Raw genomic sequence first — 23337 nt, 5'->3', positions numbered from 1 at the left:
GTATTACGTTAGGAACAGGATTACCCAATATATCAGTAACTGAAAGAACACAAGAACAGAAGTAGGGACACCACTTGTTTAGAGGGCTGTGACTTTAGTCTTTCAGCACTGCTCACACAAACCACATCTGAAACACACCTCTCTAGAAATTGTCAGGACAAAACTCTGGTATCATATCACCACAACAAGGCTGGTGTTTTCTGCGTATATTTAAAGATACTAAATAACCTTTATATTGCAACTATACAATAAACATGATGATGGAAAACCACTAAAAAGCAATCAAGTCTCAAAGTTAAAGTTGCAGGGACTCACACTAAGCATGAATGCTTTGTTACAGCAAGGATTTTAGCCAAAAGGAGGTTTTCACACAATCAAATCTAAGATGGTAAGTTTCATAAGGAGTTTTCCTGGTTTTATTTTTTTTCTACTGACACGGACTTTTATCAGTGGAACTGATAAATCAGCCTCGGATAATTACAAGAATTATATTGTATCAGATACTGTAATTCATCTCTGAATACTGATGAAAATATAAATTACACCAAAATATTTATTAAAGCAATACCCAGTTCAGATGACCAACGGCTAAAAGGGCTAAGCTGAAGCTAAACAATGTATAAAACTCAGTGAAAACACCTTAGTCAAATGTTAAATGAAAGATCCTTTTAGATACATACATTAAGGCAGTAAAGAAAGGAAAAATAATTCAATTTTTTTCTCCAAGGTATTCAGTACACATCTGCACCATCACAGAATAAATGAAGCACGATATACTCAAGACTGTATATTTAAGATCAACAAGATAGAAAAAGACTCTGTGTGTCTCTTGGAAAGCAGTCAAGTAAATGGAATAATAAACTAGCACTGTACAGAAATTTTATGAAAATTGCAAATATATGTGTGGAATACCTGGACATAGTATGAAATATTGTACACAGCTACAAAATTGGAGTAAAGAATGCTCTTTTCTAATAATTGTCCTGCTTTTAGAAGATAGGTTGCAAGGGACTGCCATATCACATTTGATGTTATGCACACAGAAATGCAGAAAGGTTTCTAAGATTCTACCTGAGAAGTTTGATCCCCAATTTGTAAAGTGTGAATTTGAAATTTTGAAAGAACTTAATGAAGCATAAAGAATAAAAGAATGAAGAGAAAAATGAAAGAAAATCCCAACCCGGAAGTCTTTTGCAACCTTTTCTAAAGGTAGAGTAGAAAAGATGATCACTGCAAGACTATTCCATAAACACGAAATTGCAATCTCACAAGGCAGTTACAACAATAACTTTATCAGCTATTTCTCATTATGTATCATTACGTATTCTGTATCTCTCCTGGCCAATATTTAAAATATTCACAAACTAACATCCTACTGCAAATAACACTAGCTACATGGTCTTTGCAAAAACTACTTCTGTAAATTACAAATAAAGCTTTAAGGCTTCCAGAAAAACCAACCTGCAATTTCCTGATTTTATACTTCTGTACTTTACTGAAGTTGTTGGTCTAGATTTCTTAAGTGGAGAACTTGATCTGAACAAAAAGGTGTTCTGTGCAAAAGACCTGATCTTTGCCAAAAACCAACTGACTTCAGGGAAAAAAATGTTATTTCTAACATCAGTAAGTCTTAGTGAAAGTGTTTCTTTAATCCCTGTTCCCCATTCTGAGAAAACAGCATTTTTTCTGATTCATCAGACACGGAATGGAGCTTTTAGATTTGCTTTTAGAATGGAACTTTTAGATTTTGCATAGTCAAGACAATGACTACCATGATTTTTTCTGTGTAAAATTAACTTTTAAAATATCTCTAATGAAACAATAAACAGAAACTGTTAAACATTAAATTATTCATTTAGTTAAACAGCATCTGAGTAAGGTGACTAATTTCAAAATCCCTAGATTTTGGCAGTGAGATTATGACTTTGCCCCAGGTATTTTTAGTTCAATCCTTCTCCCCAATACACCTACGTCCACAATGCAGCAGTCACGTAATACTGCATGCAGCAAGTACTAATCTAGGCACAGTCAAATCCAATTTTGTATGCTTCCCCTACATCATCATAAAAAAAGGACTAATAGACACTAAGTTAAAGGAAGACAAGAACCAGCACACTAAGTTCTGTTAGTTAAGCCTAGCAAAAAGCTCACTGTTCACATACCACTGTTTTCGTTAGTAATTAAAACACGAGCCCAAGACCATAAAGTTGAAATCCTTAGTTTTCCTAGAGATCTGTGAGGCTTTGTATAATTGATTGCTGCACTTATGCTGAGCTTTCAGCATGGGGTTCACCACTGCTTCTTGCCAAAGACAACTTCTCTTCATACCCTAACAGAGGTTAATGCCAAACCTCCAACTGGATCCTTATATATTTTGGCAGGAAAGCATTTTAACTCTGAGAATTCCAAACTTGCCTTGTATTACATTTACTTTGGGTCACTGTTTTATTTTGCAGTACTTCAATCACCAAAATACATGCTGCAAAAGATTAGCTAAAGTCCTCTTAATGTAAGACAAGGCCAAACACAAAAACATATACTCTACCATGTACAGTATCCAAGTCTTGACTTCAAAACCAGAAATATTATTACAAACAACATTAACTTTAAAAATATAGATGCAAAGCTTAACCCTCCTGACTACAGGTACTAGGGAACTAGCTAAGCAGCACAGATTATCTAGACAGAAAATAGTCAAAGACTTCAGCGAGCTGTGAGCCTTGAGAGTACAACACACTTAAATACAACTTTTTACAATTAACCTAGAAAACTAAAAACTGCCAAAATCCTATCAATCCCTTTATGAATGGGCTGCTTACTGTAGGCAAGCCTTCTGTTCAAGGCAGGCTTTTTTTCCTCTCATTCCTATCCCACCAGAACTACCATGAATAATTTACTTATTAAAGAAGAAATTCAGCCACTTTTCTACCTCCAAAATACTTCACTACTACTTTTGATGCAAAGGAAATTTTCGGCCTGCTTCTTCTGCAGTCAGCCCTAAGGTCATGGAGGGCAAAGTCAATATTTTCAGGACTAGTAAAATACTTCACAAAACCACACACTGTGAACATCATTAATTTTATAGGATTAATAAAAGTATTTGTAATCTCTAATTCATAGTTATCTCTTCAGAAACTGTGTGATATATGAATAATGCAGATCATTGTCCCTAACATGCTCTTCCTTCCCTTCATGCCTTCTGCAATTTTTAGAATTCCAGTTTTTTACACTGGTTTAAACTACAAAGGCTCAAGAATGCATATGGCTCTAAATATGCATATTAAGAGTTAAATTTGAACAGACAAAACCTCAAAGTACAGATTCTGATATTTCCCATATTCCTCAGGAGACCAAAAAAAAAAAAGATTCACTGCACATTCCAGTCTGAAGTAGACAGTATTTTGCTAAATTAATGAATGAATTTGCACAAGAACAGCTCAATAAAAATATAAGTTGATCTCCTACTGCTCACATGTCTACCATAGTCTTACTGAGATTAACATACATGGGTTCTACAGTTCCTCACATCATTTCCATAATAGTTTCAACATAAAATTTCACACTTTTGAAATTATAATGGTAGCAAGCAAGTTTAAGCATGGAGAAATAGATGACAAATATACTGCTTCATGTTCTAAGAAGTCAGAGTGAAGCATCAAGGTGTTAGTGGATTTTTCTTGCTGAAATACCAAGAAAAGTTTTCAGATTTATTTAAAGTAAAAAGCACCTTACAATCATCTTGGTATAAAGGAAAATGGAAAGAAGCAATTCATAAACTTCTTTGGAAGCAACGAGTGTTGTCTGCAAACAGGGTTACAAGGCAGAATGTTTTAAAACACTCTTTCTCGGATTTAATTTTGCAATACAGATGGAAACTCCATTCAAAATAAAAAAATCAGACCTTGAATAATCAAACTATTGCCCATTGGTGAAAGAACCTAAATAGTGAAACTTTTTCAGATTTCAACAATGGCAAGCCAAAGAATTATTACTATACAGTTAATTTACTGTATTGTTTACAAGATCTCTCTAGTTTGGAATTGTTTTCAATAGTACTTAAAAAATTCAAGATAAGGCTCTGCCTTTCCCATTGCAAAAATTTATTCAGGATATCTGCTTGATATGTTTTGGAGGGAAAAAAACTAAACAACTATACTCTATAAGACTTGAAAAAAATACAGCCTAATTTAGACACTGAATATATCTCAAAGTGTTCACAAAGATAAGAGCTCTAAAGTAGGTGAGTAAAGTTTTAATACTCATCAATTCCATTGTAACAACAAGTAATAAGGCTATTATTGTCACTATATGGAATTGCTACAGGTTTCTACATCAGGCAGGCTTCCTGCTAAAGACAGAATTGCTAAATTACAACAAGGGTAAAAAATAACTTGTTATTATTTCATGGTAATAATAACAATAATAATAAATAATTGCTAATAATTGACAAAGTTTTTTTAAATATTTACATTGGGCTTGTTTACAATGTGAGAACAATGGAAAGCCAAGGACTATTCTGGTTTGGGCTTTATATTACTGCATAAATGCATCAGTTGCAGTTTTAAGGTTATTGAAGCAGTTCCTCCTATCTAAGATATTAGAAGGCTTCCTTCAACAAGATCTCTTTCCTCTAGGAATCTTCATGCTCTTTCCTGACCTGAAATTTTCTGCAGTTTCTCTTGTTTTATATCTCCAAACACATTAAGTTAGATTGAAGACAAAAATAATTTATGATACAGCTTGCAAGCCTGCTGCTTTTCATGTGTACCAACACCAACAATGTTTACACCAAACCATAATGTTAAAAATTCTAATTGAGACAAGCATCTACTTGTAATTCCCACTTCTAGTTTTTGGTAAAGACATGGAGATGAATGAGCATACATCTCAGCTGGAAAGGACTAACTTGGCAAAGAAGAAACAGCTGATGCAAAGCTGCATTTTAACATGTTAGTGTGTGCTTAGTTCCTCCAAGTTTCTGAACACCATGAAGGAGACAAATAACCAAACATAGAAGACATGCCAACACAAGGGAGAATTCATTCCGCAAAATGCATTTTTTTTTTGCTTAACAGCAGAAAAGACAAGGTGCTTTTTTCCTAAGAGAAAGTTTACAGAAGTTCTGCAGGTGGAGAAAAAAGGCCACTACAGTTTAACAAATAGTAGCACACAACATGCACTTCAAATATTGAACAACATGCACTTGAAATATTTCAAGCTCATTGTGCACACACAGCTACACATGAACATGACTAAAAAGTTCACTGATTCAAGTCAGACTGCTTGCTTTCTTCTCCTCCTCCATATTTGTCTTCATATTTATCCCCACCAGAAAAAGATCAACAGTCCACTTGTTAATAGCACATGCAAGGTCATATCAAATTATTCAGAACATTCAGACATGTGCTAATAAAATAAAATAGGATAAAGGTGGGTGTATCACAAATTAGACTACACTGACTCAGCTTTTTCTTTTCTAGAGGCAAAGACAGAACCACCATCTGCTGGTTTTAACAATCTTGGCTTAGTAAGGCACTTAGTGATGGCATATAGGAAACTACAGTGACAACTGGAGGAGCAGAAAAAAGATGATATTAAGCAATAAAAAGGACAAAGTTGTAGAGCAATAAAAAATCCTGCACTGGAATGCACAACTAGTAAAACTTATGTGCTGTAATGTGCAGGTACTATACATGTGGACATGTACAATAAATGACTTGAACTGTGCAGCATGAAGTCATTAGCTGGAAATTATCAAGGACAATTGCAATTGGCAATTATCAGGCCAAAGGTACCTAAAGTGACAGCAACTGCAGCTAAGCAAAGGTTGGGTGCAATAGCACAATTGTGTCGGGTAATAATTTCTAGCAGGTATTACCAAACATTAGGATTACATGATGCACTGTTAGGACACTCCTTGCAATACTATGCACAGTTTCAGTCATCCTCATTCAAACACAGAGGTTCAGAGGAAAATTCCTTTTTTTTTTTAAGGCATCTAAAACTCAATGGCCAAGAATTAACTACTTTCTCTTCTCCAGTGACCGGTCAAAAAAAAGAAACATTTCAGGAGAAAGGTTCCAATAAGGAAGGGTGAAAACTAGGAATTGCAAGATTCTTCACCAATACAGAGGAAATACAAAAGGAAGAGGAAAGCTCTGGATGAGTTTTTTCATAGTAAGAATGAGGGGATAAAAGTTTTCAGAGGATTTATTTCTGTGATAATTTAAAGAAGAGCTCAGGGACGATTCTCTTCCAGCTCTAACTACCAGTATACTGAAACAAAATCTTAGAACAGCATTGGGGCAAAAATAATGGGCAAACAATTCAGACCAAAGCACACTTGCTTAACTGGTCTAAGTTTTAAATTGTTTCTTTTGGTAATAAGAAACATTACATGGCCTTGCAAGTAACATTACCTGCCTGCCACAGGTTTGTCATTGCTATACTGTCCACAGTAAAATGTTCTAATTTATGCTTCCAAATAGCAACAAGTAGCACAATTCTGAGTATTTACTTCTGCCTTTAATAATATGTGTCCACCATAGTACAGCAGTTCATTTTCCTGCTCTACTGTTTGTCAAATCTTGTATCCTGCCTGCTACTCAGTCAACTCTTGCCTTTTTCCCTTCACTTGTTTTACCTGAACACTACAATCATCTAGATCCATTCTCTGCCTCCCTATATCTCTCCTAGTGACCATACTTTTATGTGATTTTATCCTGAGCTGGGACACTCGGGACCTGAAAGAATCAGGACAGAATGAGCATCCTTCAGCACAGTCCTGTCTCTCCTGTGACACTTTACAAGAAACCCACCCACAAACACCATAACTCAAACCAACGAAAACGCAAGGAGTATCCACAATGCTAACTCCTACTTGGGCTAAAAAAAATTTTAAAAAAACAATCTTTGAAAAAGAGAATTAGGAGTTCAGACTTTAAAATTCAAGTTTTCCCAAAAAATTCATTTTGTTTGTAAGATTTCTGTATTTCAGAATCACTATAATTAAAGCAAGAATAATTACACATTATCCTGTTTTCCCTTTACACAGAGCCGAACATTTCAGAAAAAATATCAGTAAGAGATTTAAGAAAGTCAGAAAGAAGTACACAAGTTCTATTTACCTCTTCACATTTAAGGGGTGAAAATTCTCAAAAAAAAAAAAAAACAGCGCACAATCTGCAGATAGTAGTGCACTAACATCTCTCTCATGGACCAAATAACACTTGACAAGGACAATATAATTTGAGTAATTTTTGCATTTCTGTAATAAAGGACTGCTAGTTGCTAATCCAAAACAATGAAGGAAAACATGCAGAAAAAGATCCAAAATTAAAAAAAAAAAATCTCTTCTGAAATAAAATTAACTGTTAAAAAACCCAAAGAACCAGAAAATGAACTAGTATGACCCATTTGAACTGCTCTCGCTTCAACTTCATTCAAGTCAACACACAGAGAAGTCGCTACTCATTAAAAGCACTGAGCACTCAAGATACTTTGAAAACTTGCAATTTTTTCTCAATTACAATAATTTCTGTGAGGATTAAAAGATTTCACTAATGTAACAGTAGCAGCTTTGCTACTTGTGAGTAAAATGCAACCTCCCCTCACAAAAAAAATCACATAACCCAGAAATCACAAACCAAAGCAAAACCAACCAGCCACAAAATAATGTACTCTTCAAGAAATTTGAAATCCACGACAAAAATTGAAACAGCCTGAAATTTCCAATTTAGGAAGTTTCTCCTTAGCAGGCCAAAAACAAAAGTGAAGGCTTTGGTAGAGACATCAGGGGGTTTCCTGACACAGTTTCAGGAAGGGAAGAGCCGCCATAGTAACCTACTCAGTTTAATACATAAATATTCAACTCAGAGTAACTTGCTCTCAACTTAACACATCTGGGACAGTAGGAAGATTATGCAATCACATTTTGATTTCTATGTAGAAAGACTATTTCAAGAAAAAGGAGTCCAGAAGTGGGACTCAATGACCTTTATGGGTTCCTTTCAACTCAGGATATTCAATGATTCTATGAAAAGTATATAAATTACTGTTTTTTAAAAAAATCTAAGTTTCTCCAAAAGAATAACTTCAAAGTATTTTTAACCATATGATTTTATACCCACAAGACAACATTATCCATGCTTATGAGTAAGCCTTAAGAAAATTTAGTGGCCTTTAAATCAGTCATGTGTAATTCAAATCACAGCTGCATACCAGGAAGAATTTTGTCTACTAGTTAAATTGAACTATGCTCTACTTTAACAAAACTTCAAGTACCATCAGATTTAAGCTTAAAAAGTGACATTTTAGAAATGCTACAGAAGATAATATTAAAAGGTCAGATTATTTTGAGACAAAAAAAAGTATTTAACTAATCAAGAACACTCCTTTCATAAAAAAACAATACCTAACACAATGATTGCTGGCCTAAAATTACAATCTAAAGAATGTACATCTAGAACCCACACCACAACACTGCCTTGATGATGTAACTTTTTAAACAGCCAGCCAAAAAATAAGTAACTCTCATGCATGAAGAAAAACTCTCAGAAATGTTTTTCAAGTAAACTGCAACATTATTATTTTCCCTTTATCTCCCAATTTGGTTCCTTTTATTCTGCTTGTATAGAGAACTGTAAAGGTAGTACAACTTTCAACTAGATTACCTGTTTGCCCACACTAGGAAAATGCAGCAGTCAGTAGAACCACTATATAAAGTTTCCTTTTTATGCATTTGTTCTAGAGTTCCAAGTAGACAACTAAGAATTAAAAGGAAATCACTCTTTTCATTCACCATCCCTAAACCTCATTCCAACAGCAAAATTGCAACTGAAAGAACCAGTTCTACTCAAGAACTCACAAATCAATTTTTCCTTAAAAAAACCCCATCACTTTACTCAAATGGAAGGAAGCCTACACATGTAAGTAGAGATGAAAGTAACTGACATTTATTGAATAGCTGATAAGGTAGAAAAACTATCTCATTCCTTAAGTTTTGCTAGTTTCAAGCAACTTAATAAGAACTTAAGACAAAAAAACAAACTAATATAGTTTGACAATTTTAAAGCACCTGTTTCAAAATAGGGTGCAACTCTTGCATATTTTGTCTCTTCCCATTTTACAATGCACCAGAAGTTGTAAATAAAATTTAAAATAATTGACTTACCTTTTTATCTTCTTTTACTTTGTGGGGTTTCTTTTTCATTTTTTTGTCATCCAACTCTTGATCTGATGTAATAGCAGGATTATCTATGCCACCCTTCCAGGTTTCAACAGGTGAAAGAAGTGGGTCTTCTTCACTTCCACGATGTCTTCCTTTTCTTCCTTTAGTTTTAGAGGTGGTAAAAGCCTCGTCATCACTTGCATCTGAATGTGTTCTCCTATAGTAAGACTTGGCTTTGCTGAAGAGCGTCTTAGACTTGTACTTGTATTTTGAAGGCCTTCTTTCCCCATGACTTTTGGATACTCTATCAGAAAACCCATTTTCTTCCTCGCCTTGGGTATTTATAACAATTGAATTTCGAACTTTAATGACACGATTTTGACTATCCTCTGGAACAGCATAGATATCATCTGCAAAGCCTTTATGTTTGTAAATTGTGTCAATGGGTTCAGCATAGTTGTCAGATTGGTCGGTATCTTCTGGGGGTGCTGCAGGCACTCGAGAAGGCTGTTTCCTGGGGTTTTTGCCAATACCTGCCTCAATTGTTTTCAGAAGGTTAGGATCCAGTTTTTTCACGTTTGTTCTTGGAACAAGTGGTTTCGGTTTTATCGGAGGAGGCACTTTATGGTTGCGTTCATGGTCGTGACAATTGACTGGTGTACTGTGAATAGGATACTCATTCCCTTCCAAATCCAGCCGGTACTTTGAACGATCACTAGGTGCTGGGAGTAACCTGACATCATCACCAATTGGACTGTAAGGCGGCGGTCCTTCAGCATCGTCCTCTGAATCTGGGTAATTATAGTCAAGCGAACCTCCTCTCGGAGACCTTGGAAAAACATCTTCACTTGTATGCGTTGATTCCCTTGTGCTGTCTGACATGTAGGAACTTTCAATCATGTTTTTCTTCTCTAATACATCACTGAAGAACAATGTGAAAACCTCAGTTTGACGATGATATTGAGATAATGAGTATAAAGCTGTAAACTTAGCAGTAATTTCTGTTGCTATGTGCTCTCCTTCAGTCATGAGTTCCTTGATTGCTTCATTCTCAAAGAAGTCTGCCTGGCTATCAGTAACAGCCACCAACTGGACAGGAATTGTATCCTGAACTTCAGAAAGAAATGCCCGAAGCATTCCCATGGATGCCTTTCGCTTCGCAGAATAGACCAGTATATATCCATGAACAAGTTCATCTTTCCTTACACCAATTGAAGAATGATATGATAATATAGTTATCTGTATTCGACGTCTTTTTTCACCTATTATTTTATCAAGCATTAAAGAATTATTATGGCCAGCCTGAGCAGCACTACAGGAGTGAGAATCAAGGAAAGGTGAAAGAATAAGATCCACACTGAATGGATCACCACACATGGCACACATGACAATCCTTAAGTCAGCTTCTGACAGATCCTTAATGGTGGGAACAGGACTTACAACATCGAAATTGTGTTTAACTGCTTCCAGTACTCCCCTCAGAGCTTGTTTTATTTGGGCCTCATTAAACTTGCGTGGGTATGTACCAGCAGGCACATCTACAAAAGGACACTGTAACTTGTTAGCCAACTGTTGTCCCTGATGTCTCAGAATAGGTAAATTCTTGCTAACACTGTCCCTCTGGTTAGCCAATATTAACGTAAATGAAAGATTAGCCATATACTTGTCTCTCCTTATCTGAGATGCTTCAGCCCTTATTTTTGCAATGCACTCCCCAATAAAAGTCAGTGATTCAATAGAGTTAAACACACAGAAACAACCATGTGGTTTGAAGGCTGAGGTCCACAACTGAGTCAGCAAGTATGGGGATTTGGCATCAACTGGCCTAAGATCTAGTTCATATATTTTTCCATCTAATGCATATTCATCATCAGTGGATTGTGTCCGAATTTCATTTGCCAATTCTTGTGCAAGGCCATCTTTGCCCAAAATAAAAAGATTGATTTTATCAATGTTGGCACTATCATGGTATAAATTTGAGCGTCCGTGGTCTAGTTGCAGAAGACTGTTGGCAAGCAACTCTTCTACTTTTATGTCCATGCAATTTTGGCCACTGAGACAAGTTTCTTTAGTTGGGTGATAAACAAATCCTATGTGTTTGAGCAGAAGAGATTCTCTATCAGGTGCAAGTTTCTGTAAAGCTTTGTATCTAGGTTCTTCACTCAGAACTGCATGAATTTCACTCATTTTATCTGTACTTGGTGTTGCATTAAGATCCAGATCATAAAATAGCTCTGAATGTTCAAAAAGCATTTCCTGAAACTCCTCTTTGGCTTTTTCAACAATCTCCCTCTGATGCCTACCATACACTTCCTTACTATCTGCATCAGTGATGTATTTGAATGCTTCATCCTCCACCACAAAACATATAACTTCTTCCCATGGCTGTCCGGGTGAAATGAATTGGATTTTCTCAAGAGTCTTTTTGAATTTCTCTTTCATTTCAACCCTCCTTTTTTCAGATATAAGATGCTGCACATGGTTTTGATAAACTTTTTCTGCCTCTAAGGTATTGAGAAGGTCAAATGGAATCCTTCTGTCATTCACTTTATCTATGTGGTCAGTTTCATCCCAGGGTGTTTTTTCAAGCACTACAAAACAGGACTGGAAGTCAGGCCTTTTCTCCATTACCTTCAAGGCTTCTGACCAGCTCAAAAGTTCAATTTCATCAAGATTTGACAGAAGAGTATTAAGAGCTCTTGGCAATGCATTAATGTATTCTTCTTTTCTCTTTCTAATATGTTCCTGTTTAAGCTGCTCTATGTGTTTTGAAAATGTATTTTTGGCCTTTTTTGTTCCTTCCAAATTTATGTACTCTTCGTAATCAGGATGGTTTTTCAGTTTGTTACTAACAGTTTTCCAAGTTGCATGATAGTCTCTCACAGTTTGGACAAGTTTTTCAAATTTATCTGTTGCCGTAACAACTAACTGTCTTTGAGTTTTATAGGCATCCAGATAGGGGATTATTTTCGGTTTACCACGAGTTTTATCCATCATTTGTACCAGTGCAGTAAAACATGTTTCAACATTGACATTGAATCTTGCCGATGTTTCCACAACCACAAGGTTCTTCTTATTTGAAGCAAAAGCCTGAACCTCTCGCAGATAATGATCCACACATTCATCACATTTTGTTGCAGCTATTATTATGGGTTTTTTAGATTTTGAGAGCTGGATATAAAGATTATTCACAAATTTCAGTTGATCATCAAATTTCCTATTGCATCCTTGGCTTACATCAATGCACAATAAAAACCCATCTATGTTTAATTTCCCTTCAGGCATTTGTTTTTGCTCAAAGTCTTGCTCCAAGCCTAGCTGATCTGTGCAAATGTACATTAGTTTTTCTGCGGACTGCAGTTTGGAGGCAGCTGCACGTTTTATGTACGGTTGTAAATTCGTACTCCGATGAGGCAAGAAAGTCTGATCATCAATGAACTCAGTCTGTTCAATTACATGAATTCTGCACTCAATTCCATCCTCACCACTTTGTGTTACGTCACCCCAGTACAAAAAGTGATCATTGTTAACAACTCTTCCTCCAAAGTCAATTGTGCTAAGCACAGAGGTATGCTCAGGATAATATTCATCTGCTTTCGAACGGACGAATCTATTGCACAAACATGACTTTCCAACTCCACAATTGCCTTTATCCTTTTCAGTTCCAGACAGTCCAACAACACTAACAGCATAAGATGGGGGGCGTGGCTCTTTGTTTTTTGCCATCATAACTTTCCTCTCATCCTTTTGCAATTACCAAGGTAACTGTATGTGGTTTTCATTCTGGAAAAGGTTCCTACAAATTTGAATTGTATATCCAGGGTTCCAGAAATTGCCTTCAGTTGTTCCTGCTTCAGCTTGTGATTAAGAGAACCTCAGATAACCGGGACAAGGAACATCATCTTCCTAAAAAATAAAGAGAAAAAAAAAAATCAAAACTGCAGCTATTTCTTTATAATATTCATGAAGGGAAAATAGATTTTAAGAAGCACTTTTGCTTGACCGCCCTGACTTTCTGTGTGTATGAAAATTCTACAGCTACTTTGAATGAGATCATAAATTCATTATTCAGTAATACTAATGTTATTTATCCTACAATTTTTTAAATAAACAGATTTTAGGCACAGTTTAGTAGTACCTTGTCAGATGTTTTGACAGATAAGTAGCATACTTCAAAAAAAAAAAAAAAAAGAAAACACACACCTAAACCTCTAAATTACTGTTCTCCTCCTTAGCTTACAAATACTGGGCATTAAAAAGGAAAAATACAACATAAAAACTCTAAACCCAATGCAGCATCCATGCACTTCTATTCACACTCAAATTTTCACTAGATACGCTCACCTGCACAAATAACATCACTTTTATGTGCATCTGTCAGTTTGAGCTTAGGTTGCAGTAATGAAAATTTCAAAACACACAGCTGTAAAAGCAGGCAGTTGACTATGTGCTTCAACTGCTACCTATCTGCAGAAGTAGACTACTTGACTTGTGTACTAACAGCAACTGCTTTTAAGAAAATGTTTTGAACCTGAATTCTATAGAAAAACACAAGCATCATAAAAATATTAAGAGTAGGACTTATGTACAGATTTTAAGACTTCAATGTTGCTTCATTCCTTCTGTCTCTATGAGAAAAGCAAACTTTTATTAACTGGAAAAAAAACTACATCTACATTCCAAGTTTCACAGAATTGGTACAATGGCTTTATTGCAGCTGTCATTAAGTATAACAACTACCAGTAAGCCTCAGTTATTAGTCAGAAGACTTTGTTTGCATGCATAGTGCAAATAGAAATGCATTTGCTGGTTTTGAATCAATTACATTACGAGGAAGACAAGAAAAAAAAAAATGAACAACTTAATGACTGGTCCCAGCAGATTGTGACAAGTGGCATGAAATCTGCTTGGGAGCCTGTAACCAGCAGAGCACTCCACAGGGCAGTACTGGGTCCAATACTGTTCATATCTTCATTAATAACTTGGATGATGGGGGAGAACGCATCCTCAGCAATTTTGCTGATGACAAAATTAAGAGGAGCAAATCATACAGTCCTGCATGCAGGGAGGAATAATCCCATGTACCAGTACATGCTGGAGCCAGCTGCCTGAAGAGCAGCTGCCCAGAGGGGGCCCTGGGGCTCGGGGTGGACATGAACACCACCCAGCAGTGTCCACCTGTGGCAAACTGGGCTAAAAGTAGCCTGGGCAGCATTAGACAAAGTACTAGCAACAGGTCAAGGCAGGTGCACCTTCTGCTCTTTGCAGCACTGGTAAGGCCACACCCGATGCATTGTGTCCAGTTCCACAGTCAGGAGAGATACAGAACTAGTGGAGAACGCAGCAAGGGGTTAAAGCACCACAGCATCTCGCATTTAAGGAAATGCAAGGAGAACCAGGACTGGTCAACCTGGCAAAGAGAAGACTCAGGGAAGATCTCATCAATGTGTACAAATATTTGGAGGAAAGGTGCAAAGAAAATAGAGCCAGACTATCTTCAGTAGAGTCCAGGGACAGGACAGGAGGCAATGGGCATAGACTAAAATACAGAAAATGCCATATGAACATCAGAAAACAACTTTTTCTTATTGTGAGGGTGACCGAGCACTGGCCTGGTTTGCCCAGAGAAATTGTAAAGGCTCCTGCACTAAAAGTATTCAAAGGACACCTGGACACAGACCTGGGAAACCTGCCCTAGGCAACCCTGCTTGAGTAGGGAGGCTGGACAAAATTACATTCAGAGCTTTCCTCAAACCTACACTGTTCTATTCTCCGTGAAAATATTTTGATAAAAATACTTCTCATTTTCTTGGTAAAAAGACAACTATTACATAGCACTATAAATATGTACTTAACATATTTGCTTTTACATTTGTAGAGCACAAACTAACAACATAAATCTACTTAAATGAATCTATAAATCTCCCTTATAAGAATAAAAGTATAACAAGCATCAGTACTGAAATTTTAATGCTACATACTTTTTGTCCTTCTTAGCACAGCTAACTAGTCAAAATAGAAAACACAAAGAACATACATAAAACCAGCTTTTAGCTATAGAAACCACAGAAAAGGAAAGTACATTTTTTAGGAAGAAAATATCAACTTCATTACTAAATTAATAGGAATGCCTAATTCTTCAAGAGCTTTTATGTTGCAAAAACTGAAACTTTTATGCCAGATTCTAGAATTCTTTTTTTGTTAAATCAGATTACTCAAAGATCCATTCATAAAGACAACTTGTATTTTAGATTTTGCTTTTCACTGTTTCCACTGTGTTTATTATATTCTTAAAACATAGAATTTGGGCCTAACAGAAAATGGCTCCAAGAATAAAAATACTTAGCAAAAATAGCATCCTTTACAAGCAGTATTTATATTACTACAAATAAACCCAGTGCTTTCTTTCTAAAGCAAGGCTTATCATAGTAGCATCATTCAAATTGTTAGAATGAGAAATTTAGTCAGCACTTTCACTATAAAATGTTTTCTGTTTGCCACAGCACAATACAGATTTCATGTGAACTAAACTAAAACATAAAAATCTTCATCCACAGGATTACTTCATTACATCAGGAAGACACAGTCAATTTGCAATTAGTTTATAAGAAACAATCAATACTTTCAGAAACTCTACATCCTCAGTAGCAAAGGTTGTTTCTCCCCCATCTACCAAACGTTTTGTTAAATCAATACATTTTTAAGTGAGTAAGTACAAAGAGTAAGGTGAAAGGGGACACTGACAAAGGGAGAACACATCAGTCTCTCATTAAAGTTCTGACATGAGAGATTTTAACCATAGTAGAAGTTGAATCACTTAAGACATTTAAAACATTTAAAAACATTTAAAACATTTAAAGTGTGGGGTTGATTTTTTTTTAAATACAGTTCCTACTCTGCACTGATTGTACAAAGTCACAGAATGAAATCTATGTTAATTAAGTAATAAAACTGGTAAAAATCTTACATTATAATGACTTCACATTTAAGATGCAATCATCATTAAATTGTTCTCCAAATGGAAGATTTTCTATTTCATATACCACTAATGTAAATTTACTTCGTTTTGCACTGTTTTAAAGCATGCACACCCAAAATTTTGTAAGTTAGCTCCATTATCTTAGTTAAATCTGCCTAATTCAATTATAACAAATTGTAAACACCACAACTCATCTAACCCTCCCCCCACCTTTGTTACAGATAAAGGAGGGGGTGCTTGATTTTCCCAAATAATTTCAAACTTTAGGATTAAAAATAATACACCTACATTTAAACAGAAAATTTTGAGGCACTTAGAAGGTACCAAGTGTCTGACCTCACTGCAGGAAGAATCTCAGACCATCTACAGATGCAGTGTAGGACCTTGTCTCTACAGACTTTAAGATTTCCAAGCGTAGTTATAAAGAAAATAAGGTAGCACCTTGTACATATTTACCCACCTTCACCCCTAAATATATTATAAAGGCCTAAAGCCCAAACTTACCCTTAGGAGAAAGAGGTGCAAAGCAAGATGACTATCCTGCTGTGATCTTCCTGCAGTAATGTCACACATTTAAACAGTGCCCTTCAGTAAGTCCTTCCCTGAGGGATCTGAAAACAAAAAACAAGAACCATTAAAAGTTTCAAGTTTATCAAGGAAGAAGCAGCAATCAGAGAAGGTACAACACTTCAGCTATGCATGAGGATTGTTTTCCTTATTTTATACCCATAAACAAAACTCAAGTTGGTCTTTGTCTAAATTTGGAGGGTTTAAATCCTGTAAGCACACCTCTTAATATTTGAGAGAAGGCAGAGTTCTTAAGTGATTGTGATTTGAATTTCAACTTGATACTTCAACAACACCTAGGTTGCACAAGCCTGTTCTGAAAAAAATTAATGTAGTTTCTCAGATAATATACAAAATGTGAGCTATATCACTAATCACTTGCAGAATAATTTGGAATTCTAAAGTATTTCGAACATAGCTTGGCAAGATGAAATTGGAATAGTCCTAAGCACAAAATATACAAAACAAATTTACATCTATGAACATACATTCTATTAATAAGAAAAAGGTATAGTCTACCTCAAAACCCTTTCACCTGCAGTAAACCACTTCTAATTTAAAAGGACTCATAAACTGTGAAAAATTAGAAACAAAGTACAATTATATTTGAAGATAACCTTTTTAAGTGCTGATCTTACTGCAGGGATGCTACTATAAAGTAATGAAAAACAGAACTCTTTCATTGTTCTTCCCTTCCAATCCACACAAAACCCAGACTCTGTCAAGCCAGTGACATTATGATGCAGAACAGGAAAGGAACTTAAGGCACTTCCACTGGAATATTATGTAAGCCATTTTTAACTAAGGAAAGGTGTCATTATTAAGCAAGATACAGCACCATGCCATGTACATGCTAAATACTACATCTAAACAACAGAGTTTTTTCTTGTTTTGACATTTACAATTATATTCTTACTAATTTCACTTTACTTTGAAAATAGTAATCATTTTGAGAATAGTAATAATTTGGCTCTAATATATTTTCTTTTGGAAAAAAAAGTTTGGCAATACTGATAAACAATATACCAATTCCACAACAGTAACTAATCTTGTGATACCAAACAACACCAAAATCAATAGGCAGCAGTCATTCAGCATTAAGCATTAAGCCTGGCTGAGCTTCAGTGCCAAATTCTATCATTTGATAGAGAAGACAGGTGGTAGGTCCAGTTCCCTGCCCTTACCCCCAAGCTGTGGCACTCCTCTACATCCACATCTGAACAGAGCAGATACTTGCTCATGAGGAAAAAGACAATGGGACTCTGAATAACTCAAAATATGTGCAAGAGCAGACAGACTAAGAGAAAAGTGGCACCTCTTGCAAGAATATATCTGAGACTTGAGGGACACTGCCACTAGAGAAAGCTCAAAGACAGGCCCCCACAACATCACTCAAAAACACTAAGAGACCAGAGAAACCCTATTTACATATACATGTTTCCCAAAGTCTTCCAACATGAATTCTACACACTAGAATACAATGTCATATTATTAGCAAGTAATAAATACTTGAAGAGTTAATCATATATCATTATTAAGTAATTGTGGCTGCACAGGAACTTGCAGATGAGTCCACAGTCAACAAAATCACTTACATATAAATACCCTTGAGTATTTCTCAATACCCTCCAAAATTGCTTTGTGAACATAAAAATGTTTTAAGGCTAACATGGCTGAAGCAAAAATGTTGCTTATGATCATCAACTATTTAAGCAGCTGCCTAACAAGGAAAATAAAGAGTGTTTTCTCCAAGTTCTTTACTCACTCTGTGGTGTTATCTAGACAAAACAGTTTATGGATTAGTATTTTCTGGGATTAGTTTCATTCAGCATAGTCTTACAAGTTTATTTGTAAATTACCTGGCCAAGCAAAGAGAAGCAAGTGTGAATAAAAGACCCATCACAACCCAGTCTGCTACACAAGGTACACAAATACAGCAACAGAAACTTACTGTAACCTCTACAGCAAATCACCAAGTAAATTCAAACACATTAGGTATCACCAAAATGGTTTGGAGGTTGAGTTTCAAAGTGTTTTGCTCTCAAAGTACACAGACCATGACTCCAAGGAAGTTACAGCTCTGGATCCAAGTTAGTATTGCTACCAAGTTTTTATAACAAGTCATTCCTCACTCCATATTTCCTTGAGAACCAAAACTTGGCATTGGAAAACATTTACTACAGTAGCCAATTTCCAAGGTCTATCAGCACAACAGTAACTATAGCCCTACCCAAAAGAGAATAAGCATTCAACTGTTTTCCTAACAGCCAATTAAAAAAAAAAAAACTTTATGTACCTTAACATAATGCCATTTCTCATTCAGTATTTACCAAGAGTTACCTGTTTTCACTCAAGCAAGCCAAAGAAAAATTCCCTTCAAGAGAAAATCTTCTTTAGAAATGAAACCTGAGTATACCAATGTCACCTTATCAACAATTCCAAATCACTGAAGCCTGTTGAGGTCCTAACACTTAATGTGTCCTGTCCATTTTACAAACACACCAATATTCTTGGCCATCACAAGTGCTGCTAATCTTAATTAACCATACTTAAAGCCTATTTTTAAAATAATGGTAAATACAACAATTACCCAAGAATAAGCCAACATGAAAAAAATAAACAAAAACATTATTCAGATTGCTTATCAGAAAGTAAGCTCAACCAAGCAAGACAGTAAGAGACAACAGTGATACTCTGGCTGAAAAGAAATTCAGTTGAAGTGGTATGCTGATTAATCATGCTAGGGAAATGAAGGATGAGAATGGATGACTCCAACTGCTGTTCATTTCAGATTTGGTTAGTATGGCAGCCAACTATAATCCCTTAAGGAGTTCTGTAGCCTAGATAATTCTCTCCATACAAAAACAAAGTAATCAATGTATTAAAAAAAATGAAAAAGAGAGAGAAACCCCAACTGCCCAACTTCATATTATAAAGCAACAAAAAAATTGTGTTTTAAAACAGAAGTTCAAAGCTCTTAGCTCCTACTAAGCTCAATAAATGTCTTCTATTAATAATAATACACTGAAGACTGCCTGTGTATTACTGAAAATTAAATCAGAGCCTAAATATTATTTCTGAATTCAAAACATCATTATTTAGGTGAAATCTAGAAGTCCCAGGGCATCTATTATCATTATTGCTCTCCACAAAAAAAGAGAAAAAACAAACAAATGAGAAAAACCAAACCAACCTACATAAAATAAATCAAGGTACAATAAAAAGGTAAACTGCAAAGGTTTAAATTACCAGCACAGCAGTATTCTGAACTTAGGCCTCTCAAGTTATTTATCTTCAGATTTTTGAATATCTGAAAGCATTCAATATCATTTCAAAGCCTGTATTTTAATAGGGATGGAAAGTGCAAGTTTACAGAAGTAATGTATTCTTAGTTCTTTTTGCATAGGATAAGCTCCAACCAAAAACATGCAGAGTGGTAAGGGAAGTTTCTCAGGGCAAGTCTCCCAATCAGCCTTATTTACAGAGATACTGAGGAAAAACACAAAAGAACTAATGGAGAAATTTCACAAAGGGGATCCATAAAAAAACTTATAAAAATAGAAGAAAGAAAAGGTAGCAGACAAAGAAGGAGGGATCAAAGTAAGGACAGAAAAAAGGGCTAAAACACATTTCCTGAGAGGGGAAAAAAAAAAAAAAAAAAAAACAAGAAAAATTTACATCCTGGTATGGGCAACTACAACTAATTTCACCAATCCACAGATCTGGATCGTTTTATTTTACTTTACTTCATGAGCAACTGCAGTATAGAATCCAGGGCTCAACACCATAAAGCTTAGTTTGTTGTTTGACCTTGTACAAGCTGTATGTGACATTTCTATCCATGTAAAACAACATTGGTTATCATTACAAAATGAGAAAGGGAAATGGCATATATAAGCAGCAAATAATGCTCTGCATAAAAATTAGACAACTTAAACAAAATGCCAAAATGGAACTACATACACTTTTCCAAAAACTGTGCATGAAGGTATTGGTGCTGCTTTTTCAAATGCAAACACTCTTCTGTCATGTTTGAATGCCAAATGATGCAAAACTGCAAAAACGCGTGGGAATTTTAACTCAAAGCCAAAGAAACAACTCTTATTTACCACAAAATGTAATCTGCAGAACTAGCCACAGATTAATTATTTTGTTTTTCAATAGATGTCAGTGACTAGAAAAACACAGTTAACATGCAAATTCAAAATAACTTCACAATTGTTTCAGATTTTCTTGTGAGGAATTATGAACCCACTTTTCTTTAAATATTTCACCAAATCTGTAAATACAAGGAAGTGATGAGATGGTTCTAACAACAATCTGTAAAATGCAATACTCTTCCAGCTCACTTACACTGACCTTTAGGCTAAAATTCTCAGAGTAAAAAAGAAAAAAAAAAAGAACCAACCAAACAAAGAGTGATTAAAGAGCGATTAAGTATTTTGCGTGCCCATTAGGACAGACGTGGCACGGGCAGGGGAGGGAAAGGGCCGGGAGCGGTAACGCGGGGCTCGCAGGGCGAGCGGAGCCCCCGAGCCGCGCGGCGCGGCCGCAGCCCCCTGGCGGCAGAGGCTCCCGGCGGGACGCAGGCCCCTCTGGAAGCATTCCTGCCTTATCACCGAGCAGGAATGCACCGCGGGCTCGCTCGCACGGCTACGGCACGGCCACGAGCGGGGCTGCTCGCAGCTCGCCCGGCGGAGCCGTGCCAGCGAGGCTTGGCCAGGGGCGCTCGGCCCCCCGAGTGCCGCTCTCGGAGAAGGTCACGGCGTGTCACCCCCCAAGAGCGCCTTCTGCACAGAACCCCGGGACACACCGCCCAGCAGCCTGCTCAACCGAGTGATGGCAGTGCTTTGTGAAGTTGTAGCAGAAATACTCCTGAAGGAAGCCAGTACGTGTGTCAAGTACTTTTGGAAGCCTTACGATAGCGTCAGCAACCTCTTAATATCTTTATTAAACAGAATGGAATTATTTTTGCACTATCTACTCAAATAACAAGTCCCAACAGGGAAACTTACACAGAACAATCTATTATTATGATCGGGGCTTTTCTTTTCTACAAAGTCTGTACACGGAAAAAACACCTACAGCTTTAGGAAAGCACATAGCTTGAAAAACATGTGGAGCATTTGGTTCTGTTAGTGCTAAATATAGCACTTTAAAACAATTTAGTCTGAACCTAAAGAATTTAATTGGATAATGTTACACATGCAACACCTTAGCTAAAGTAAAGTCCAGTACCAGGGAGTGGTAGGCATTTGGTTGCAATTATTTACAATTTTACAACAATGGCAGCTGTTTTAGATAGGGATACTTTAGGGGGGAAAATGGTATTTCAGCTCAGTATGTTCCACGCTTATAAGCAACTAATACTTAAGTTAGTGATAAGGTTGCAAGTGCTCAAACAATTTCCCATACCTAAAGTACACTTTTAAAAAAAACCCTTACATTTGCATCACAGTTTCTGAGCTCTAGCAACACGGAGTTCTAGCAGAGTACTAAAAATAGAATTTTAACAATTTTAGCACGTCTTAAAAATCATTTTCAAAGCAGGACAAAAATGAAAGTAAACCCTTACAAAAATACACCTGGATGAATCTTTGTAATACCCTTACTTCAGATATGTACTATAAATAAGTGTGGGTTTTATCAGAAGGCAGCTAACTCTGGTCACTGATGTCACTGCTGAAAACAACTGTCATGCGGAAGACTCGTCAGAAGGTAAGACAGCACCACTGGCAAAAAAGACACCTATTAACTCCTCATTCTTTATGAAATAAGTATTACAGGCATCAGTGCTGCAACTGGCTTCAATGCACAGGTTTAAAATGGACGTCCAATTGACCAGCTAACGCTGTTCTCTCTCTACTGCTTTTACTCTGCAGTGTAGAGTTTTCAAATTTCTGTCAAGGATCTTTATTAAGAAAAAAAAATCCTCCAGTTTATCTGCATGACACTAAACTAAAGAATACACACATACTCCACATACCCCCACAGGCCTATTTTGGTCTACATAAAAAACGTTCCCCTCCTACTTATTAAGGAAATATTCCACATTGATATCAAAAGCAATACTGGAAAGAGCAAAAGAGGGGAGTACAGAGGGGTGGAGTGCATTATGGGGAGAAGGTGACAAATATTTCTTCTGTTTATAACTATACAGTCCTACTTCCTTCTTTAATCAAAGCAGTGTTTCATACTCCCCATGTGTTATAGATACAACACTACGGCATTACATCTGTATAGCTCTGGTGATTCCCTTGGGTGGAGAGAGTCTAAAGGTTATGCTGGTTGAAGAGACTCAAAATGCTTGAAAGCTGCAACACTGCAACTGGCTACCCTATTCCAAAGCCTTAAAATCCACCTGGTGGAAAAACAGAAATGCACACACATCATTAGGAGAGTGAAGTTTTCCGAAATTTAATATCGAGCAATATTTGAAGGTTAAAGGAAGGAGGAGGGGAATGGACAACTGCTCAAATTTAGTAGAGGAAGAAAAGAACAGAGAAGGCGTGAATGAGTATTAGGGGGTAATGAAGAGGAAAATAAGTGCAGAGAAAGGAGAAGGGGGGGGGGGGGGAAGGCAGTGGGAATGGAAGAAGGGAGAAAGCTAAAGGAGTAGGCA

At 36.3% G+C, this 23337-nt stretch overlaps 1 protein-coding gene across 2 annotated transcripts in view; it reads right to left on the bottom strand.

Moving 5' to 3' along the window:
* ARHGAP5 (Rho GTPase activating protein 5) overlaps nucleotides 1–23337 on the bottom strand; it is a 46525-nt gene that overhangs the window by 22495 nt on the left and 693 nt on the right. Inside the window, exons 2-3 of one of the 2 annotated variants that reach the window (XM_079310213.1) lie at nucleotides 16653–16759; nucleotides 9173–13075 (exon numbers count right to left, since the gene is read on the bottom strand). In XM_079310213.1, the coding sequence (XP_079166339.1) occupies nucleotides 9173–12898 (3726 nt within the window). In that variant the 5' untranslated portion in view covers nucleotides 12899–13075; nucleotides 16653–16759. The remainder of the gene's footprint in view (nucleotides 1–9172; nucleotides 13076–16652; nucleotides 16760–23337) is intronic. The other variant, XM_079310214.1, reaches the window with a different exon arrangement.

This window comes from Erithacus rubecula, assembly GCF_903797595.1.
Source record: "Erithacus rubecula genome assembly, chromosome: 6".
NCBI classification, from domain to species: Eukaryota; Metazoa; Chordata; class Aves; order Passeriformes; family Muscicapidae; genus Erithacus; species Erithacus rubecula.
This window is presented reverse-complemented; position numbering and strand designations above follow the sequence as displayed.